General features: G+C 41.5%; 2 protein-coding genes across 7 annotated transcripts in view; one reads left to right on the forward strand and one right to left on the reverse strand.

Moving 5' to 3' along the window:
* Nucleotides 1-2298: 2298 nt before the first annotated feature.
* On the reverse strand, nt 2299-11192 carry LOC118448310 (proton channel OtopLc). Of its 6 annotated transcripts, XM_035881396.2 has the most exons (12): nt 11049-11162; nt 8604-8828; nt 6584-6833; nt 6346-6510; nt 5824-6062; nt 5564-5739; nt 5109-5270; nt 4706-4972; nt 3370-3620; nt 3161-3294; nt 2829-3064; nt 2300-2682 (listed from the first exon to the last, which is right to left on the reverse strand). In XM_035881396.2, the coding sequence occupies exons 3-12, from the start codon at nt 6598-6600 to the stop codon at nt 2386-2388; spliced, it is 1944 nt and encodes a 647-aa protein (XP_035737289.1). In that variant the 5' UTR covers nt 6601-6833; nt 8604-8828; nt 11049-11162; the 3' UTR covers nt 2300-2385. The 6 variants fall into 6 exon arrangements, with proteins under 6 accessions (XP_085519294.1, XP_035737289.1, XP_085519293.1 ...); XM_085663167.1 differs by lacking the exon at nt 8604-8828 and having other exon boundaries at nt 11049-11184; XM_035881395.2 differs by lacking the exons at nt 8604-8828; nt 11049-11162 and adding an exon at nt 7454-7565.
* Nucleotides 11193-11211: 19 nt separating this feature from the next.
* The window catches only part of Scgdelta (sarcoglycan delta), a 192522-nt gene continuing 181283 nt past the window's right edge, over nt 11212-22450 (forward strand). The window contains exon 1 of the mRNA XM_085663173.1: nt 11212-11352. The gene's annotated coding sequence lies outside the window, so the exon portion shown is untranslated. The remainder of the gene's footprint in view (nt 11353-22450) is intronic.

Below are 22450 nucleotides of genomic sequence, written 5' to 3' on the forward strand. Positions count from 1 at the left end.
CTTGCCACCCTTCTCGTCTGCTTGCCCGATGGCGGCAAAGGCCAATCGAATTAAATACATTCTCAAGAATCGACCGATCGACCATCTCCCTTCTTTCCATTTCGATGTTATTCACTAGACGAGCATCCTCCGCGAGTCCCTGTGGCTTCTCTTTAACGTTCGCTCGAAGCACTTGAAACTTTGCCGTTCCGTCAAGAATGCGCTTAATAATCGGCATTAACTGAAAAAGGTCGGAGCTCCTCCGGGCTATTAGCTATATTTCCTTACGAATCTTATTTTCCATCCTGTCTACGTTTAAATTTTAAAAAGAAACTAAGGCGATATCGACGACATTTACGTTTTAATGCGGAAATGTGTTGAGATTTTCGGACCCGTTGATCGTCTATGGTTGAGTACTTAACGTATTATTTAAAAAAGTGTTCTCGTCTAGACCATCCATTATCCGTAGTACCGATAAATCCGATGGGCGTTCGAGATCCCGCTGTTTGGCGGATATATCAGGGTTTCCTCGGTTCCTCGTCGTTGTTCTTTTTATCCATCGTTCTCTTTTCCATACACCTGGAATCAGCGTAGGTTGTTGGCAGGGAGGGTGTCTCGGTACACCGATAAATCGTGAGATTTCTCGGTGTGAACGGCCGAACGGGCGGTTTGTCGACCCGCTTTCGCCAACGTCAAACATATAAAACGTCCGGGAAATCAAGGAAATCCTTCTCGAAGGAGCTTTGCATCGGAGAAAAAGAAAATAATTTTTACGACGTACGAACTACGAATGCTTTCTCCACGAAGACTTTATTCCAGACTACGGTGCATTGCATTTGAGGTTTGAGGGAGAATTTCTCGAAGATCAAAATGAGAAAACATTATGAAAAGTTTTGAAAGAAGCACGAAGAAGAGAAATCACGCGCGAGAATGGCGATAAAACAATCGTGGCGATGGCGGTAATGGCGATAGTTCGCGGAGTTTAGCGCTAGTTGAGCTACGATAAATTCTCGTTAGATGCTAGTGGAAAAGAGAAAGAAAGAAAAAAATATAGGGGAAGGACACTCGAACGACCCTTCTACTACGTCGCTTTTCGAGTTCTTTACCGGACCACTAACGAATTCGAACGATTTCCGACTTTTCTCGGACAGCTACTTTTCGTTTTCTTCAAACGAACCCTTGACCAGGACTCGACCGAAATCCGAATCAACCGTGCTCGAAAGAGCAACGTTAGATATAGATCGAGCCGAATAAAATCTTGGCACGAACGGCCAAGAGGGAGAAGGAAATCTCTAATGGGAGGTACTAATGGAGATCCTACCTGAATATATACTCGGTGCAACGAAGAGAGAGAGAGAGAGAGAGAGAGAGAGAGAGAGAGAGAGAGAGAGAAATAGTTAATTTATGTAGGTTAATTTATAAGGTAGCCGAGAAGACGTAGTCGTACAAGGTCGAAATTCGTCGAAAGCGGTACCACGGTAGAACGACGGCACGGAGAAGCGTAGTTTGTAGTAGAAGCGCATATACAGTATTCTTGGGCGGACGAGTCCGAGAGCACTCGATGGGCTAAGTAAATCAGAGGGCTTTGGCCGAGAGAAGCCGGGTCGCCCTCTTCAGGGCCAGAGAGGCAGAGGTGCTAGGAGCAACACAAAGGGTTGGCTAAGAGCTCTTCACCGGGCACACTCGCTCTCTCCTCGTCTCTCTCCGAGTTAGCGAGCATCGGCTACTTCTCTTGCTCTCGGACCGACTTGCTCCCTTCGTGACGTGATTGCTACCGAAATGTGTTTACGGCGTAAACCGTATCAAAATGTCGACGTTCGCCATCGTTCGCAACCTCCTACGACGCTATCGTCCTTCGTCCCTTTTTTCTCGAGCACATCGATAAAACCTACTAAGGTCGGCCTTCCGTCAATTTCGAACCATTGCTATCCTTCTCTTTTTATCTCATTCTCATCGAGCCTTTCCACTCTCTTACTTTTCTTCGTCGTCTCGACTTTTTCAAAAGAGGGCCAAACTCCTTCCCTTCTCTCTTCTTCTATTTCAGTGGACGCGATCTTCGAAATTGCGGCTCGCCCCGTTCCTTTCATCCATGGCTGACTTTTCACGGGAAGGAACGAGAAGTTGTTCTGCGAGGGGGAGAGAAACCACAATGGAAATGCGTTTGCTCGAACTCGCGCAATAATATTTTTACATTTTACATTAAAAGCTTCGAACTCTGCTACGGTTTAAGATCGCGAATGATCGACGAACCTGTTTTTATTTTATTCGGAAAGGTTAGAAAGAAAGTAGAGGTTTCTTACTGTTAAAAGAAAATACTTTCTTTTTACACCGAAGATATTTTCAATTTAATACGTAATAGAAAATATTTGCTAGCGACTACGTTATAGATAGAAAATCGACAGCTTTTCAACAGAGTGTACGAGCGTTTTCGTTGTACGGTCTGTACTTATAGCAACTCTTCCACACCTCGAAGAGACAAATAGCGGAATGGAATCGATAAAAGATAGCGAGCGGCATGGAGACATGGGTAATAATGGTCCAAGCCCAGACACCAAACAAACGAAGATGATCCGGTCGTACACCTGCACGAGACTTCTCCAAGGTATTTACCGTCCATAGAGCTATATTCACGACGATGAGGAACGTGATCAGTTCCTTGCCCGGTTTCTCCTTTCCAGTGGTACAACGCCGTCTCCATGCGATCTAAACACGATACCATTCGTGGAATCAGAGAGAGAGAGAGAGAGAGAGAGAGAGAGAGAGAGAGAGAGAAAGCGTCAAAAGAAAATTTTCCGGATAAAATCGATGAAATCGACGACAGCCTTTGAGCACTTTGAAAAGAGACTTACTTTAACGAGTAAAGTTTGACAGGTGCTCTGCAACAAAGCTAAGAAATCCGTAATTAACGACAGCACCCACATCGGACCCATGGTTAAGAGGCTACCGACTATTCCAAAAAGACAGTGCAGATAAATTCCAGCCTGAGCTGCCGTCAAAAGGGTCGAATCTAGTCGTGGCGCTTTCGACGATACTTTTTCTTCTAAATTTTGAATCTTCCAAGCACCGGATATCGAAGCGGCTACACCTGTTGTACGTAATATCGAATCATCGAGATATCAAAGTTCGATTAGATTAACGCCATGAGAGATTCAAATTTGTTACATCGGTTAAAGTCGATTACCTAAGGATAAGATCGCGGCTTCTAGGGCAGTAACTTGTTGTATCGCCATCTTGTGCTTTGCTTCTTTCAGAACGAAAAACATGATCAAACTTAAAATCGTAGCAGCTACTAAAAGTATTCCACCAAAGAGGCCTCTGAAGAAAAAGGAAATGTTACGTCGTTTACGGATTAAAGTTTCATTTTTCTCTTAAATTCCTAATAAATAATACCTATGAGCACTGGTGCAATCGATACTAAGTCTATGCATCGATCTTGCCGAATTTTCACTCTTCGTTTCGGTTCTTTCGTCCGTTCTCTTCCACATTTCGAAAAGTATCACCGAGCATATCAAACTGAACTCGATCGTGCAAGGGAAGAGAAAAGGACTTGCGTCGCTTAAAAGCGATTTCAGAATCCCTTCGTCGCCCTCGTATGCGTGGCCCAATTGATCGATCTCGTTGTGTGTTTCCTCGATGAGAGCCTGAAACCAAAGGTGTCATACAAGAAGCGTATACAGAAAATCGTACAAAATCTGGACGCTCTTTATTAATCGCTTTTATATCAATCAATTAGGAATTAATTTTGATCGCGAGAATCGCCCTTCTTTCTTTCTCGTTTTTGCGACATACGTGTGTATATATTTTGTCGACACACACATATATACACGCACACGTATGCATCAATTGCTATGCATGTGACTCGTGGTCGACACGAATGCCGAAAGTTCATCTCGCTTTATCGCGAAATTATTATTTTCAATATCGATAAGCACCGACTTCGATTTCGACAAACATCGGGGTTGCGGGCTTTGCTTTATAAACGCATGAGACTTGTTTCCGATATTCATATCGAATTGAATACCGATAAATATTACGTTCGATTTCGATAAATACTAAATTCGTTTAATCGATTCACATAGGTATTAAAAGCTTATCGATCATGGGAAGGTAATTTGAGTTTTGCATTTATTGGTCGAACCTTTGCCTCGTATTTTTATCTTTTCTCGAACGAAGTGTTCTTACACATTCTTTCTCACAATTTCGAATTTTTCCGATCGAGGGCGGAATAAAACAATAATCTTCTTAAAATATTTCTAAACGTAACATTTTTAAAACATAGCATTGGTAAAGCCATCGGAAGGATTTTACCTAATGTTTTTCGAATTAGTTTGAATTACTGTGCTCGAATTACGTCATATTGATTTGGACTGAGAGGAGGCGTACGAAGTACTTCATTATTCGCTGTGGAAGTAATGATATGTTGATAATATGCGCATCTATGTTGTACACTTAACGGATAACGTATATCGAAATTATCGTTTATGCGTGTAGGCATATAGCTATATATATAGGTATACGAAAGGTATACCACGTTCCCTAATGACTATTAACAGAAATTCAAAGTAGAGATAGTGAATTGTAAATAATTACGATGTAAATCACCTGAAATCGGGATTTTTGAAAAGAAGATAACATCGAGCTACTCGTCGATAGCAAAATATAGGGGGGGAAAAAAGAAAAGAAAAAAAAAAAGGAAAGAAATAGTAGATAGGTGTTTTTCACTTACCTGAAGCCACTCGCAAAGATTCGTCGCGATCATATGCATCAGACCTAATTTTGCGAGTGCTCCGAGTCTCACAAATTCAAGATTTTTACTGTTAAGGAATATAAAGTGCATTTGAGCTGTGATCAGGAGTAATCTAGCGGCTGGTGTAATCGCCCTGAATGGCCCGGAAGCTATTTCCGCCCCAATTTGCAATCCGGTAAATACCAATGAACCGGCACCAAATCCTACAGCGCCGAATCTCAAACAAAAGCTTCCATATTGTTGTGCCTGAGAAAAGGAAAAAGAAGAAACCCCTACTTTGCTCTCTTTCGTTACTACAAATCTATATGTCCGAGCTAACGATGAGCAAATGAGTGGTAGTACGTTAATAAAGAATGACAAAAAATAATAGAGGGAATTGTACCTGGCTAGTGTGAACACGTGCACCCTTTTCATCAAAGGTAAAGGTCTCTTCCTGTCTTTTGCCTTGCAGTATCAGCTTTTTTACAGCTTTGTCTTTCAGCATGCTGGCGTACATGGTGATCACGAAAGTAACGCTTCCAAGGTAGAGGTATAAATAAAACCCCTGAAAAGTCGAGTTCCGTCGTATCCTTTGATGTATGGCATTTAAAAAAAGTACAACGGAGAAAGAGAGGGAGAGAGAGAGAGAGAGAGAGAGAGAAAGAGAGAGAGAGAGAGAGAGAGAGAGAGAGAGAGAAAAGAAGGAATATTTAACTTTTAGCCTCAACGTCGCAAATTATCCAATTTTTTTTCTCTTTTCCTTTTTCTTCTTCATTCGACCATTATCAAATAATTTCCACTGCCATTCGATTCGTGAAAAGGAATAGAAAAGAAATGTATAAGCTTGCTTCGACGTACCTGATTCAAAGCAATCGGTACTTTATGACTGATGCTGGCTGTAACTGGCAATGCGAATCCTATCACTATCAACAATTTGGCGTAAAGCATGCTTACGGTAGATACCAGTTCTCTCGGATGTTTATGTTTTGATTCGTGCGTCGTGGATTGCGTGACTTTCAAGATCGGTGCTTTTGCTAATGTAATCGAGAACGTTTACATATCTTCTCCTCGAAAAAAATGGAAAGAATATTCTGGCCAAAGTGAAAAAAGATATTTACCTTTATCGACGTCGAGAGCGTTCAAAGACGCGCAAGCCGTATTGACTGGCGTTAATTGTAAATAATTTGTTCGCAACTTTCGTCGATCATCGTCGGACTGATACTGATCTACGTGTTTTGGATTCGTACGGAGGGATATCGGTAGTCCTACGCTCGGGGCGTGTCCTTGCACGAAATCCTGATCGTGCGGCATACAAGAAGGCAACGACATATTACTGCCTATTCCAGAAATAAGCGCTCTGCCGATAGATAAATGGAAAATCTTATATTTTCGTTTGCACGTTTCACGTTTGCATGTCTTACGATTTATGCACTTTCTTTTCCTTTTTGTCGAAACGTACGATAACGTAAATCTTGCTTTGGTTTATGCACGTTCTACGTATGTATGTTCAAAGGTATAATCTTTTTCGATATTCGCGCGATGTTTCGACGAGACAATTTGAAACGAATCGAAGAAGGATCGATTCTCTTTGCGAGATATGTATACGTACGTATTCGAATAAGATCATTTGATAACGTTACCCTAGGAGGCCTCGTTTGTGATGGATGACGGCGTTAAATCCGTTGCTTTCTCTTCTTGGACCGTTGTTTCTTCCATGAGAGGAAGGCAAATACTTGTTGTTCTCTATTTCCGTGGTGATCGTCATCGGGTTAGACACAACTCCCGTTGATTCCTTAAATTCAGAACTTTACGAGTACCAAAGGTATTAGTAATAAGGTATGACCTGTAACGAATAATCAATGAAAATTTGCGACTTACTTTGCAACGTTAGCCATTTGCTTAGATAAAATGAGTTACGGATTAATATTTACGCACGGATGCGAGAAGGAAAGAAACGCGTTTAAAATTCTCCCCTTTTCACGCTCTCTCTCTCACCTTCCCCGCCCTCTCTTTTCTTTATTCGAAGGTGGCGCGACAATCGCTTCCGATTATTCACCGACAATGCGTCAAACTTTTCAGGTTGGCCGTGCTTGGATGAGGCCAGAGAGGATTCGTCTTCTGACTGAAACTTGGAAATTTATTCTCTAGTAAATTCGCGAGTTTGAATTTTTAGCAGGGAGGCCAACTACTTTCTCTTCTTCTTCTCCTTCTCTTTTTTCCTCTTATTCGTCCTTTTTGTCCTCTATTTCGAAGTCACGCTCTTAATCGTTTCTCTCGAAATATAAATCGAGTATGCGCGAACGTAAAACGTTATTTTCTTTTTTTTTTTCTTTTTTTTTTTTCAAGTATATCTCTTCTTTACGTTAACGAAATACAAGACAAGGTTGGTTTATCGATGATAATTTGCACGGTGTGTAAAACTAGTCGATTGTGTCGGCGTTAAACTGACAAACTTTTGTTTAAATCGGTCTGAAAGGATCCTGGAAACTGTGACGTTATCATCAGAAACGCGTCACGGAGCGAAATGAAACGCGCATTATAGACGCGTAGCCTAGTTTGTTTCTGCTATGGAAAGCGGGAAAGGACGATCGCGCACAATTCTCTTTGCGAAAATTAAGGAAACCGTTTCTATTCCGACGTTATAACTTTGCTTACTCGTTATCTTTGGAAAAAATCGAAGGATCTTATTCGGAAGGAGTAATGAAAGAAATACGAATGAAATAATAAAAGCCAGAGGACGAGTCTTACTTCTTCTTTGACCGTTTCGATCGTACTCGCACCGATGATTCTTTCGACCGGCGAATGGAGTTTCGTTTTACTTGCACGTTTTATTAGCACTTTGTAAAACGAAGAATGAAGCGATATACATATATTTTAAACGCATTCGTTTTACCGGAATATTTAGCAGAAGCAGAGATAATCGATAACTCTCGATTGGACAAACGCGTGTAACGTTTCGGTCGTTTCTCGAAATTATACATTTCATTCGGTCGAGCGAGTATCGTCCTAATGAGTTATCGATAATGGCGGCATCCTTTTAATTTGTGCGCCGAACGAAACGTGAAAATCGTTGCTCTTAAGCTAAATAGTACGAGTTATTTTTGCTGTTACGATAGACATAAATACGATCGACTTTTTCCCATAAAGAGGTAGATTACAAAATCGAATATAATTTGTCTTTCTCAAGTCGAGAGTTACGGAAGAATAAAAAGTATCGTTCCTTACAAAATTCATGAGATTTCGTCGATTTTCGATAAAATCGAGTGACAATCGGCAAGAGGAACGTTGAATTTTCAATGATATTGCATAGATTTTTATAAGATCGTACTTTATAATTTCGCATAATTATATCAGACTTTATAGGGCGATCTCTTAAAGGGTAACGAGTAACGAGAAGGGGCGAGTGTTGGATGTGGACCGTAAACCGATAATGACGTCTGCATCATGCTTTGCTCGCGAAACTACCCGGAATATACATATTTGCCGAAACGATTCGAAAATTTAGATTGTTCCCGCTAAACGATACTAATTGTAAGCATTGCCGATACTTGTTAGCGAGCCAAGGCTCGATTATCGTCCGTTCCTCAGTTCGTACATCGTCGTACGTAATACAGACATACGTTTCGTTTATTCGGAAGAACGCGAATTCCGTTCCGATCCCTCGATGATTGACTTTCTTCCTTTGCTCACCTCTCCTTCTACTATCGTTTAACTCGAAATTACATACGGTCAAACATCGTCGCGCCAAAAATAAAAAGTTCGTCGAGAGAAATTAATCAATTTAAGCCACCGACGTGTTCGAGAATCTCATAATGTTAGATGGACGAAGAGTTAACGACTGTTTCATTATTTTCAATGGAAAAACGACGAAAGAAAGAACGTTGAGAGGCCGACTTACGTTCAGGTGAAACTCGGTTCCTCGATGATGCTCTATGGAGCGAAATGGATTCTGAAGAGGAGAACGAGGATGAGGAGAAGGGGACCGGGGAGGGAGCAACCGGAAAGGAGTTCGTCGCTCATCCGCGTTGCTCAGCTAGAAGAGCCATCCTCCATCGGGTTCGACTGCGATGGCGGCAGTGGCGGCGGCAGTGGTGGTTCCCTGTTTCTGGGACTCCTCGTCGTCCTTGAAAGAGAGAGAGAGAGAGAGAGAGAGAGAGAGAGAGAGAGAGAGAGAGAGAGCTCTTTCCTGGGGTGGGGACCAAAGCGATGGAAGAGGGAGAACCGGAAGTGCCCGGATATGAGTTTCCGGCAAGGACAATTTGCAGCGCGAAATTGAATGATCGACTTCGATAAGCGGTCGAAAGAGAGAGCGAGAGAGAGAGAGTGCAGGTCCTATATTGGGAAAAGAGGGGAAAGGAGAGAGAGAGGAGAGATAGAGTCGATCGTGACGACTCGAAATGTCGCTATTACGATGATTCGTTAGCGTCATTACCGCCTGTCGCAAGAACCGGGAAAGAGGGCGCGCCCGCGCGCATACGAAATCCATTTGTCCTCCGTTAATTGTTATAATCGCGGAGGTACGAGCCTATTCGCACCGGACAGAGCTTACATGCTGATCGGGGATTCAAAACATAGCCTGAAGCTAATTAGCTCTTTCTGTATATCGCCGAAAATGATCTTCTTATTTTGTTATCATTTGCGAAAAATAAATAGTATATAGCGTATAATAGAGATTTTCCATTCATTCGGCCAAATTTTCTTTAGTACGGACCATGTATAAAAATATATCACTGTGTGCTAATAACATGTTTACACACGTATCGAAGATGCGAAAAGCCAATGGCGTCAATTTTCTCGTTGCTATGATTATTTGTAAATAATAAAGTTTACAAATAGTCTGCTTGTCTGTACGTTAAACGAAAAGTAATTCTCGATTTAGATAAATATTGAATATCCATTCCATGTAATTATCATTATTACATGGTTGCTTTTAGATAGACCGGTCAGTAGCTTTTCACATTTTTGATCATACAAACATTATTGATACTAATTAATATTTTTCGTTGAATAAAATCAAAGGGATGACACAAGTGGTATAATAAATGAAATGGAGGGTGAAACTCCATTGTGCATCGATTTTTTCTACAGGGGTATCTGCTTATATGGATAAAAAAGAAAAAAAAGAAAAAGGTTAGAGAATATTTCGACGACTCCGATTTCTTTCTCTACATGGAACAACGATGACGATGATGCAATATACATATTTCGAATACGAGGCAACGGACCGAACTTGATTTGCCGGATCACTGAAATTGTTGATGCAACGCGTGCCGTGATTGTGTCGTGCGGAAATAAAGGTGAAAGAGAAATAGGCGCTGGCACTGATCGACCGACGACCGCTTGGTTGGCGCTCTTTCGATCGTCCAAAAACGCTCGAATGATTGCGAGAATCGAGTGTCATTTTTGCACGAACGATACGCGCCGTTATAAATCGAACCGCGAACGGGCTATTTACCTGTCCTTTCTCACCAACGTCCCTGCTCTCTCTCTCTCTCTCTCTCTCTCTCTCTCTCTCTCTCTCTTTCGTTCTTTTTCTCTTTCATCTGTACATCGTGGTCAACGCAACCATCACTGGCCACCAGGCTCCGCGATACAGAGACAGAGAGAGAGAGAGAGAGAGAGAGAGAGAGAGAGAGAGAGAGAGAGAAAGAGAGAGAAAGAGAAAAGAGAAAGCGGCCACACGGCCTACCGACAGTTTCATTGGCGGCATCTATTGGAAAATTTATTCCAATATTTTCAATTAAAGTTAGACAATGCTTGGTTTGATAACGCTACCTGCTATACGCCGTTCTAGTTTACCGAGAGAAAAATAATATAGTACGCGCGAATGATCAGGAACCGCTTTCAGAGGCCGTCCGCGTCGACGACGACGACGAATGAGAGGAAAAGGAGCCCTGCGAGCGGAGAGAGAAGCATCGAAACGAGTGGTAGTGGTAGTAATCGTTCTATGCCGCAACTACCGAGAACGAACGGAAGAAGAGGATGGTATTGGTTGGCCGTCGTCAAGTTCTCGAACAATACCCGATTTTGTTCGGTTACGTGGCTACGTGAGCAAGCTATCGACCAACTTTTTGTTCAATCGACTAACGTAATTATAATTCATCCCTTTAGCGGTATTGAGCCTTTACTTTCTTCATACGCAAACGAGAAATTGTACCTACTTTTTCGTCTATCCATAAACTATATTATATAACGTGATTCGCGTGGTGCAAATCGTAATGACATCGGCAAAAATAGAGAATGACGACTTTCTTTGTAATACATCCACGTATTGTAGTACAACTTGTTTTACATTCAACACGTACACGATGTTGCGTAACGGTATAAAGAAAATTGTACATACTCGTATTATCGTTCGCTCCGTTTCAGATGCGTGTACCTAATCTTCTAGACGAAATCTGCCAAAGGATCGATTCCAAATACGCGTCCTAGCTTTTGAATGGAAAGACATCGACGTCGACTACTGGCAGGATATTTTGTAAAAGGACACCCGGTACTTTAGTCTGCCCACGCATGGAACGATAATTAGATGCCTACCGGCATGGCCGCAAACGTCACGTGGCTGTCACAAGAGCTGTCATCGCTTCCTGTTAGCGCCAACGTTCGCGAACAACCGAGAAGGAAAGAGAACGAGAGAATGGTCGAAGGTACGATAAGCGAGAGAGAAGGAGCGAAATACGAGAAGCGTAGAGAAGCTTAGTAGCGCGAACTGGACGATACTGTGATTTGTTCGGACAGTTCGATCACCGTTCTTCGTATACTTCGACTATGGTCTGTGTCAAAGTATTTTCTGTCCCTCCACGGGTTCTTTCACGTAGAAATGTTGAGAATGCATCTTTAATAACGTTCGAATGTTTTCCTCAATTTTCTTCTTCTCAAAAAATCCTAATGTACATATCGTTAAGTTTCAATTTATTGCATTATTATCAATATGCGTTCTTTTCAAACAAATTAATACCTTTGGAAATGAAAAAATTTTTCCGCATGTTCTTGGATAAAGATTATGAGTTGGTAGATAGACGGAATAAACGTATATATTAAGAGAGAGAGAGAAAGAGAGAGAGAGAGGGAGAGGGAGGGGTTGGAGAGTGGACAGAGAAGAGAAGTAAAAAGAGAGCCGACCAATAATATGTTACTGCGAAAAGAAGGAGAAGGGAAAAGAGAGAAACCGAATGAACGTACCGAGGAGATAGATGATCTAATGAAATAATAGGATCCAGCGAGGCAGCCAGCGAGTACGGCGAAGCAAGGGTGAAAAAGACTGCCCGAAGTTCAATGGAAACGGATGAATGTCCTCGCGTGCAAAGCAGTCGTCGGTACGGGTTTCGGGAGAAAAAACGAAGCCTCTGGCTTTAATACCACGCCTGGTGCTCACCACTTTGCGATACAACACTGTTTATAATTGAAATCGTCCCTATCTACCATTCGTTCTGTCTTTCGATTTCTCTCCATTATACGCACTTATCGATATTCGCGTCTTTATATTCTGCTACCTACTCGCGCAGTCAATTATCCTGGATTTTGCGATAGAAAATCGTCGTATAAGGAATCCTTGAAACTACAAAGAAACTTATACGTATCTCCCTTTATTTGAATTATATTCGATATCGAAACTGTGCGTGACTCGTGTATCCTTCGTTTCGAAAGGCTAGAGAAAAGGATTCCAGCGATAGAGGCTCAAGTAAACGTGCTGCTGGCTTGGGTATAGCCTGGGTCTTTTAAAGAACCTGAAAGAGTAAGAGAGAAAAATAAGAGAGGTAAGAGAGATAAAGTTCGATTTATGATATGCCGTGCAATTTAATACAGTGCATTTCAATGTGTTTACGTTTCGGTGCGAAGTATTCTCGCGAAATTGTTAGGGATAAACTCGTTGTTGGAAATGAGCGCGATCGTGCTTCAAGAGTAACCCTTCGAATGAGTTCGATGTCAAAAAAGAAGCTTCGAAATAGAAAATCTGCGAAATTGGATATCTACTATCGCGTATTACAATGAGTCGTTAGATTACGAATCTGTAGATCAAAGGAGAAACAATTTTTTGCCAATCAGGAAAGAAGGAAATTCGTGAAACGATGTGGTTTCGTTTTATGCTCGGCGATTGGAAAGTTGTTCTCTGTCGGACAGGCGTGGTCCATTCGCGAGGTCGCTTGAACGACTCTTCGAGCGGCTGGGCGCTAGAATTTACGTTCCCGTTTTCACCGATGGACGATAGACGAACGATTCGTTATCGCTATTCTTACCGGCCGAATCGGACGCGTTACGCGCGAATTTCGATTGGCGTTTAAACGGAAAACGCGACCGGTCCACTCTTGGGGTCTCTTCTATTCAGAGAAATCCATGCTATTTTATAACCAACGAGCGATGCGATTAGCGATCTCGCCTTCAACGAGATTGAATCGTATAGATGCGATCGAAAGGGAATTGAAGGGTATTCGTAGAATAGAAAAAAAATCTTTTCGTTTGGAGAATCGAACGAGAAAAAAAAGACAAAATAGTATACGATAATGAAAGGAAAAGAGAAACGTCATTGCAACGGAGGAACTCAGGAGAACGTTTATAGTCGAGTCTATGCCCTCATTCGCGAATGATCGCCATTGAGATTCGTTATTATACGCCCAGACGCGTAATGATTTTCAAGCGATTCTAACAGCCTAACAGTTTTGTATTTTTTTATACGAACCAAGAGAAGAACCAAGAGAAGAACCCCTGCTTGATTTTACGCTGAATTTTCTCCCGACTTCGTTTATTTCCGACTTTAACGAAAAAGTCGTTATTAGAGGCGACGAAGGTCGTCGGGAGGAAATAGAACGGTCTTACTACGTTCCTAAAATCTTCTCGTTAATTTTCGGATCTATCCGCTTTCTCATAGGGAATCTCCGACGGCTCGAGATAGCGTAGTTGCGTGCAATAGAAAAGGAACGAGAGAAAGATACATATAGAAGGGAGCATATGTGAACAGAGTGGAAGGGGAAAGAGAGACGGTGCATGCCCTGGTAACGGGGCTCGAGTAAACTGGTAATACTAATGCTAGTAGTAATACCTAATAGCAGCCCGAAGCAGTGCCCGAGCCCGACTCCTTCTAAGTGAATTAACCTCGAGCTAATCTCAAGTTAAGTAAACCCCTAAGCAGACCTCGAGTGATGCATACCTACTACTTCGTACCAACGCCGCACCGGTCCCCAATCTCCTTTCCCTTAACGCGTTTTCTCCTACCGTATGTCTGACGCATAACGAAAGGATAGAGCGAGTTTATCGGAAACGACTATGAGATAATAAAGCTTCTTGACTTTGAGCAAAAATTCTTGTTGAAGAATATTCGATCGCTGTAATTCGCTTTACAACGTATCATGACGAAAATTATAAAGAAAGGATATACGATATATAATATTTCGCCGATGGAAATAATTATTTTTGAATGTTATCTTTATATCAGGTCTTAATGAATAAATCAAACAGCTCTCTTTTCCCGAAGAGTTCTTTATATACGTGCCCATTTCTTTGCGATCTTGTTACTACTTTTTTTTTCAAAAGAATTAAAAAAAAAAAAAAAAAGAAGGCCACAGACTTTATTTTTATTCCATCAGACGCAGCCGCTACATGGCTGCGTTATACTATCGCTGCCGATATTAATCTCTCTCTAATTTCATAGTAGCGGGGAGACTTCGGTAATTAACGACGGCGTTGAATTTTTTTTTCATTTTTTCTTTTTTCTTTTCTTTCTTTTTTTTTTTCTATACTCGCGACACGTGCCGCTTGACGTGGAAAGAAGCCAACATAGTATACGTACCTGCTAGTTGCGTTAATCATCGTCGGTGCAGGTGACACGCTTGGCCAGTCTTCCTTTTTTCCTCGCCTTTTCTTTCTCGCGGTATCACATTTTCTCTCTCTCTCTCTCTCTCTCTCTCTCTCTCTCGCTCTCTCTCTTTACCGCTCGAAAATAATTCGCGATAAGGAGTCACAAGAGTAAAGATTCGTAACGACATACCTCTATGAATTTCTATTGGATCATTGCTCTTAAATCGCAGCAAGATCGTCTTCCCTCGTAGATTAATAAGTTTCGAATCGTCGACGTGGTTACAGATCGTGCAGGTTTCGTCGACAACGAACCAAGTTTTATGGAACGGCTCGCCTGTCACGAAACCCGGACGTCTGCGTCCATGCTTGCTTCGCTTTTTCTCCATTTTCTTTATTCCTTCTTCCGCTTTCTTTTCTTTGCGACTTATCCTCATAGGACCTCTCTACCTGGATTATGAAAAAACATGGAATCTTGTAATATCGATCTTCTCGGGGCGTCTACGTATTATTGTGTGCTTTACGTATCTAGTTACCGTTTTTCTAACAAGTGGAAATAAAATGAACGATGAGAGACGATGGGTGCCATACCGATTTTCTCAATCGAATATCATTTGATCCGTAACGAGGATCGTTTTTATTTAAAATTAAACAAACAGTTTTAGCTCTTACCTATCCTTTTTCTCTTCTCCCACCATAGAAGTTTAAATTAAATGCTCGATCGATCGTAAAATTCAACGATTTACCCGAACAACAACAATTATAGAAATAAAATATGCGTTCTCGTATTCCCCGAGCACATCTACCCGATTAAGAGGACTTACCTGCTACGTTCACGCGTGCATAATTATTATTGATTCTATTACATCCCGGTGGTAATACGCAGTCAAATTACGCTAGTCGCCCTATCAGCGCGATCGTTACGCACGACTCGCATTTAATTAGTGCTTACGATATTATGTCGGGTATGCAACAAAATTATAACCCGGCGATCGTTAAACATTCTGTTTTGTCGATTAATCGTTGCCCTAATGAACTTGATAAGCGCGCCCGATATATGCACTATTATCGATGGCCTTTTATGACGCATCTACGTTTTGACGTAAATAACGGATATTCGTACGATACCCGTAGGTGGACGATTGGAAAAGACGAGAGGAGAAGATAGAATGATCAAATGTTGACGTAAAATTTATTTAATCGGGGCTAATGAATGGAAAGAAAAAGAAATGGATGAAATGTCTGAAAGATAACTGAAATGAAAATGACAAGAAACCTAATGAAATTACAATGTTACTTCTTTGAAAGATATATCCCAGGGGGAATGTGAGTGGTTAGATTGCGAGCCACTATAGCATAGCATTGTTACAACCTTGTCCAGAGTAACTTGTGCTCGGTGGTGACAATTTCGTACCAACACGAGTACGGATACTCGTCACGTATTCGTATGCGTGCACGAGCGATTACGAGAAATAGTGGTAGAAGATCGTGTGCATCCTATGCACCCATACATTCCAGTCGTAACTGTGCTCTTTTTCCATAGAAAAGCCCTCTGTACAGAGAGAGAGAGAGAGAGAGAGAGAGAGAGAGAGAGAGAGAGAAGGAGAGACAGCTTCGTGAAAAGCGCAATTTGACAGGGCATCCTATTAGTAGACGAGAGAATATCGGGGAAAGGGAGACAGCGGCAGGGAAGCTTAAAAAGGCGACTTCATAGTGCCGAGGATCACCGAGAATCGGCGAGAGTGTGAGTGCATGCGTGCGCGCGTGCATAGATCGAGGCGTCAGCTAAAGCGCTCGTTTTTTACATTAAGCGACTAAATTTCCTTCCCTCCGGCTATAGTGAATATTCGCCCGAAAAGCGATTCGATCGTTTCTCGTCCTTTGATTTCGTTCCCGCCTTCTTTTTTTTTTTTTTTTTGGTTGTAAGCGCGCTACACCGAAAATCTGGCATTTCGCTCTGGCTTTGGTCCTTCTCTTTGGTACTACTTCGATCGATCTTGTTCCAACGAGACAGAAGTGCAGTTTTGACAATTGTCTCGGACTTCATAAAAAATTTCTACTCTTTTTAGATGATTATTGTTTTATCGATTATCCAATCGACAACAATTTGATAGCTGCACATTGCATAAATATATAGAAATGGTTCGTTACGTATATAGGAAATCGTAGAGAACCGGTCAGCATGGAGAAACGACGCGATCGCACCAAAGTTCGACCTTTATCGCCGCTTGTCCCGAAGGCATCGTGACGCGAAACAATGCGACAGCGTCCTGTAATTATGTTAAGTACACCGGCGGAGCATGGAAACTACGGTGCGCCGACTAAACTACCACCGCGCTCGTAAGTAGTTTGGTTTACAGAGATTCTCCCTTGTATACAGGATGGGAAGGACCGGAGAAGGACCGAGAGAGTGACGTAGAAGGGGACGAGGGAACGAGTGTATATTGCAAGCCAGCCTATAACGTAACGCTGTTATGGAGCAGTACAACCGACCGCCCTTGTGATCAGACAGTAACTAGCTACTCCATTCTCGCATACATATTTAATATATAGGTTGAACGGGCTACCACTTTCCTTTCTACCTCCGGCTACAACGATCCGTTAACGTGTTTTTCGTGCTTTCTTAATAGATTTCCATCCTCTTCCTCAAATACAATCGCAACGTCGAATCGTCTTTTCTTCCTTTTAATGATTTTTCAACGTTCGTTTTTGTGCTCGTTAACATGTACGAATGCCTTTTACTCGAATAAAGGATAAAACAATGAAAATGTCATTCGAGAGGAAATGAAACTTATTTATGAAAATATAAAATATTATTCTAATCTTCACAATTTACAAAGCTCGCATAAACTTTCTATGGTACTTGTAACTTTCGATTGATGTTGCATATTACATATGCATATATCGATTAACTTTCGTATTCGTGATCGTTGCATAGACAACATTACTCTTCACTTTTCGATCGGAGGTGCTGGCCGGTCGAATACGTCGGTGCGCGTACGTTTATACAAATGAACGTGTTTCACGCTGACAGATGACACTAATGTTTCTCGATGACTGAATTACATCGATGACAAAATTACGGACCGTGCATAATCAGAATTGAATGACATTTCAACCGCAGTAAATCCGTTCCGTTACGTAGATGATGCCGCCATTTCAGTGGATGCGGGTCAACGCAGTCGTGAATTATGAAATATAATATAAGGTACTTAAATAACTTGTTAGAGTATCTTATAAAGGAACAAAATATTTTGAAAAATTTCAAGGTTTTCTTAATAGGTATACTTAACCATACATAATCGTGTAAAGTCGTAGGTTTAAAGGAAAATCAGTGGCTGGCATTAATGCGACTCTTTCTTTCTCGCTTGCAAAGACGTAAAAAAAGGGGCCGTCCAGAAAGAAGAGTAACAATTACCGGTCGTGCGTAGAGAGAGAAAAGGAATGACAAAGCCGCGAAGAGGAGGACATTGATGACTGACGTATCTGTATTCCATAGTGATGGCAGACAAGCACGTATATCAAATAATTAGATTGCAGACTGAAACGTCAATAACCATGTCAAACCATTACCCGTACGAGACCCTGTCGACCGGTTCGACGTTGGTCGGTAGAACGGATCGGGTGATAGCTGGTTGGCTGGTTGGCTGGCCGCCTGTCTGCCTGGCTGCTTGCGAATTTAACCGAGTTAGCAAACAACTCATTTAACGAAATTAGGGCTCGGAGCATCGCTTAAAATCGTAGAAATAAAATTACGTTCGGAGCAAGGGGTCGATCAGTCGGTCGGTCGGTCGGTCGGACGATCATTTGGTTTTACGTCAGTTGGACGAGAAAATTAAAAAATATGAAAATTCATGTTTTGTCATATGAAAAACTTCTTTCTCTCTTATTTATTCTCTATGTTTCCTTGAAAATGATTTTCTCCGAATGAAAGCCACTCTTAAAAGCGTCCTTTTATCTTGGAGAAGAAAAGTTTACCGCTAGGTTCTAGCGAGAAGAAGGCGTTAAGAGCGACGCCATTAGGTTAATAAATATAACGGCGAGTGTCTGGCAGCAAGCGTGATTCCTCAACGTACCGGACAAGTCCCGCGGTCTCGTTATAAACGAGATGAAGAGCGTACCTATAAAGACGACCTTTCAATCTTTTTCATCGATCCTCTTCGTCACGGTTCCATGATCATCACCAACGTCGTACGCGTATAAGCCTAGCTTTACCCTCGAGTTTACAGAGCGCCGGCTCCGTCATCCCCCTACCTATTCGCTCCCTTCTCTTTCTACTTCCCTTTCCCACTATCTCTATTTCTATCTTTCTTTAAGGTCTGCAATATCGTGCGTTCCTATCTGTTAATATAATTTGCAAAAACGTAAGAGCAAACAATGATAAATCGAACGCGTGAAATGAGTCGCGGAACGACGAATGAATAATATATATGTGAAAGTAATGCGAAAGAATAAGGAGCTAGTCTTCGGTGCGATTCAAAATTCAAAGGAGGAAAGAAGCTTTGTCGAAAAAGACAGAAAAGAAGGAAGAATTTTCTATTTGGTATTCTCAAGCAAAAAATATACTCGAGATACTCTCTGATGTGACAGCTTGAAGCATTGACCTCGGTCAGATCTCTCTCTCTCTCTCTCTCTATCTCTCTCTCGGCACGTATCTACAATGTTCGCGATCGAACCGTCGTCGTCCTCGTAGTTGTTCGCGTGGAAGCGCAGCGTAACGCTTCCGGCTGGCTGACTGGAGTCGAGTCGAGGCTGACTGCTCTTGGTGCTAGTCGAAGGGTCGGAGGTGATGCTCTTCCGAGGTTGCTCGTTCGCGAAGGGAGGAAGAGTCGCAAGGCGAGAGACGACGAGAGACAGCGAGCGGTTTAAGGCACCCACACGTCGGCGCACGCCTCGTTGCTCTCTCTCTCTCTCTCTCTCTCTCTCTCTCTCTCTCTCTCTCTTCTCTTTCGAACTAGACGCGAAGGGTAAAGCGGACTGAGTGAACCGAGCGATAAGACGGATGAAACGAACGAACGAGGTGAACGGCTGCCTCGAGCACGCTTCCCTCTTTGAGGGTCCTCGCGCGCCCTCGAGGTCGAGATCGATTTTCACGCGATGTTAATCGTCGCTAAATCCTGAGACACGAGCTTTGCAAACGAACGAGACGAAACGGTACGACTAATATATCCTGTTGAATATAAAAAAAACATTTTCAATGGAGAAGAATATGTGTCGTCGTTTCTAATCGCAGTATCGATCGAGTCCACGAGTTAAATATTTATATGAATACAATTCGAAGATACGAAACGTGGTAATAATCGAAAAGTTTCTAAAGGATCGCTTCAATTTAATAAGTTTGGATCAGTGCGATCGTATACGCGAGTGTACGCGTAGAAGTCGAAAGCGACGATCCAAACGATACAAGCAAGGGTGTCTATAAAGTTGCACGGTGGTTGGTTCGAAGGAAACGTCTGTTTCACCGGCGTCGTCAAACGTCGGAGAGCTTGGCGAAACAATGCGCATTGCGCCTTCCGTTTGAGATACGATTCGTCGTTGGCGTCGTCGTCGTCGTCGTCGTCGTCGTCGTCGTCGTCGTCGTCGTCGTCGTCGTCGTCGTCATCGTCGTTGTTGGTGTCGTCGTCGTCGTTTGGTTGGTCGCTCGCTCTTGCACAAGTTGCCGTCTATGTTACTACTGTGACCGCACACATTGTGCCTTCGACGTGTGTATGGAGAGACGCGTTGTTCACGAATACTAGCTCGACACGGTGCGCATCGACTATCATGACTTTGCCATCTGACAGCCTTCTCTCCTTCTCCTCCTAACTTCATTGTCTCTGGTATATTGAGAGAGGGTGTGTGTATGTGTGCCTATCTGTTTGCGTGTACGTGAGTGAGAGAGAGAGAGAGAGCTTGCATGCGCGTCTCTTCATGTGTGCGTTCAAGCTATATATGTCTATGCCACTCGCACGTTCTCATTGTCACAGGGGGGTAACTTTGAAAAGCAATGTCCTTCTGGACGTTCTCATTTACATGGACGATTTCCCGCTCGAAAATTAGAACGAAGCGGCGCGGCGCCGAGGCGATAATTGAGACGCGCTCACTCTCTCTCTCTCTCTCTCTCTCTCTCTTTCTCTTTCTCTAGTATAAAGCAATATATTAAGAAGATATAAGTTAAATTTTTACATTTTCTCCTTCTTTTCTTTCCACTTGTACTCTGATTAAACTGTACAATTGACGATGCATATTTATATTTAATCCTATTCCCCAGTGTGCGATCATTGATCTGGATTAAAGTCACATAACCATGTTTCGTGCTACGATTCGTTGATTGCAGAATAAAATTTAGACAAACTTGTTTTCCAATATTTGTCGTACGCGTTATGAATTTTTACGCTACTCAAGCTTGTCCGAATATCGAGCTAACCTTTTATTTTATTCTTCTGTTTCTTCTTGCCTAAAACGTTCAAATGGCAAATGTTATGCACCTGATTTGAGAGTCATACATGTCGCAGGATTAATGGATAGATTGTTTTTATGATTTTACGAGAAATATGTTCGAAACCTCACTGATAGTATATACGATAGAAAAGTAATAATATTTGTAATTGATACATCCTATTGTTGTGAATTTCATTAATTGTTACATATCGTCAAAGTAAATTGTTCTTGTTAAAATTTCGAGATTGTTACAATTACGCATATTGCAATATCCGAGATTATTAAATTAGCTTTAAAGTTTCATTTTAATTTTGACAGACGTAAAGTTTTCACGAACAATTTCATATTTTTATGTGAGCTCATATCCTTGTCATTTAAACGTATAAAACGTATAAGTGGAAAAAATAGAAAAGGCGCTCTTTAAACGTTCAAAAAAAATAAAAAAAAAAAAAAAGAAGAAGAAAATTAAAGGACAGATATATTTTTCTTTTTCTTTTTTGAAAAGAAAAAAAAACCTAGACGCTTGTTCGGTTCGAAGCGTTCGACTTTCGATACTTTCGTTTCTTTCTCGAAAGCTTTATTGTCGTTTCTCCTTCGCTCTCCTTCTCCTCCGATCAACGAAAGATCCTCTTCCTTAGAGTTTCTTATTTAATTAAACTTCGCGAAATAGACTGTAATGAATTTAGATACACCTTCCGTCTTCCGCCTTTTCTCGTCTCTGAGATTCCATTAGGAATTACTCGATACTGGATAGGGATATGCTTCGAGATTAAGGCGACCACAGTAGTGTAAGTCGATATAAGCCGAGCAAGATACGGAAGTGGAAGTAGTTACGAACCGTTATGGTCGACCGACGATTTTTCTCCTTTTTATCTCTGGAAAATTCATTACGCGTTTAATCGCTTGCATATTAATTATTTTATCGGATTAACGCGGTATTCCGAGTTCACGAAATAAGTTGTCGGTCTTATCGCGATTATTATTATTATTATTATTATTATTATTATTATTATTATTATTATTATTATTATTATTATTATTATTATTATTATTATTATTATTATTATTATTATTATTATTATTATTATTATTATTATTATTATTATTATTATTATTATTATTATTATTATTATTATTATTATTATTGTAGAACGTTAAATCGTCTTAATACGATTCACCAAGATGATTTAATTTATTCGCGTCACGAACAAAGTTTCTAAGAGACCCTGACAAAAGTATTGAGTCAACGATCTGCTTGTTACTGAAACATTCAACGTCCCCATGTTTCTTTCATTCTCATTGAACGACCGCGTAATCGTCTTCATACGTTACTGCTTCGCTTTGAAACTCGATTGCTCGCACGCAAAAGAGGGGACGATGGAGTACTTGCGTTTGAAAAGCTTGAAAAAGACAGAACGAGGAAGATTTTCGTCTCTCGCTCTTACGTCCTTTTCGTCCTTTCGCATAAGTCTCTGTCGTTTCCATTCATCTAATATCGACTGTGAAAGTAGCAAGCAACGAAAGAGAAAACTGAGA

The sequence above is a fragment of the Vespa mandarinia genome, chromosome 20 (genome assembly GCF_050613455.1).
Source record: "Vespa mandarinia isolate Hongniang chromosome 20, ASM5061345v1, whole genome shotgun sequence".
In the NCBI taxonomy this organism is placed as follows: domain Eukaryota; kingdom Metazoa; phylum Arthropoda; class Insecta; order Hymenoptera; family Vespidae; genus Vespa; species Vespa mandarinia.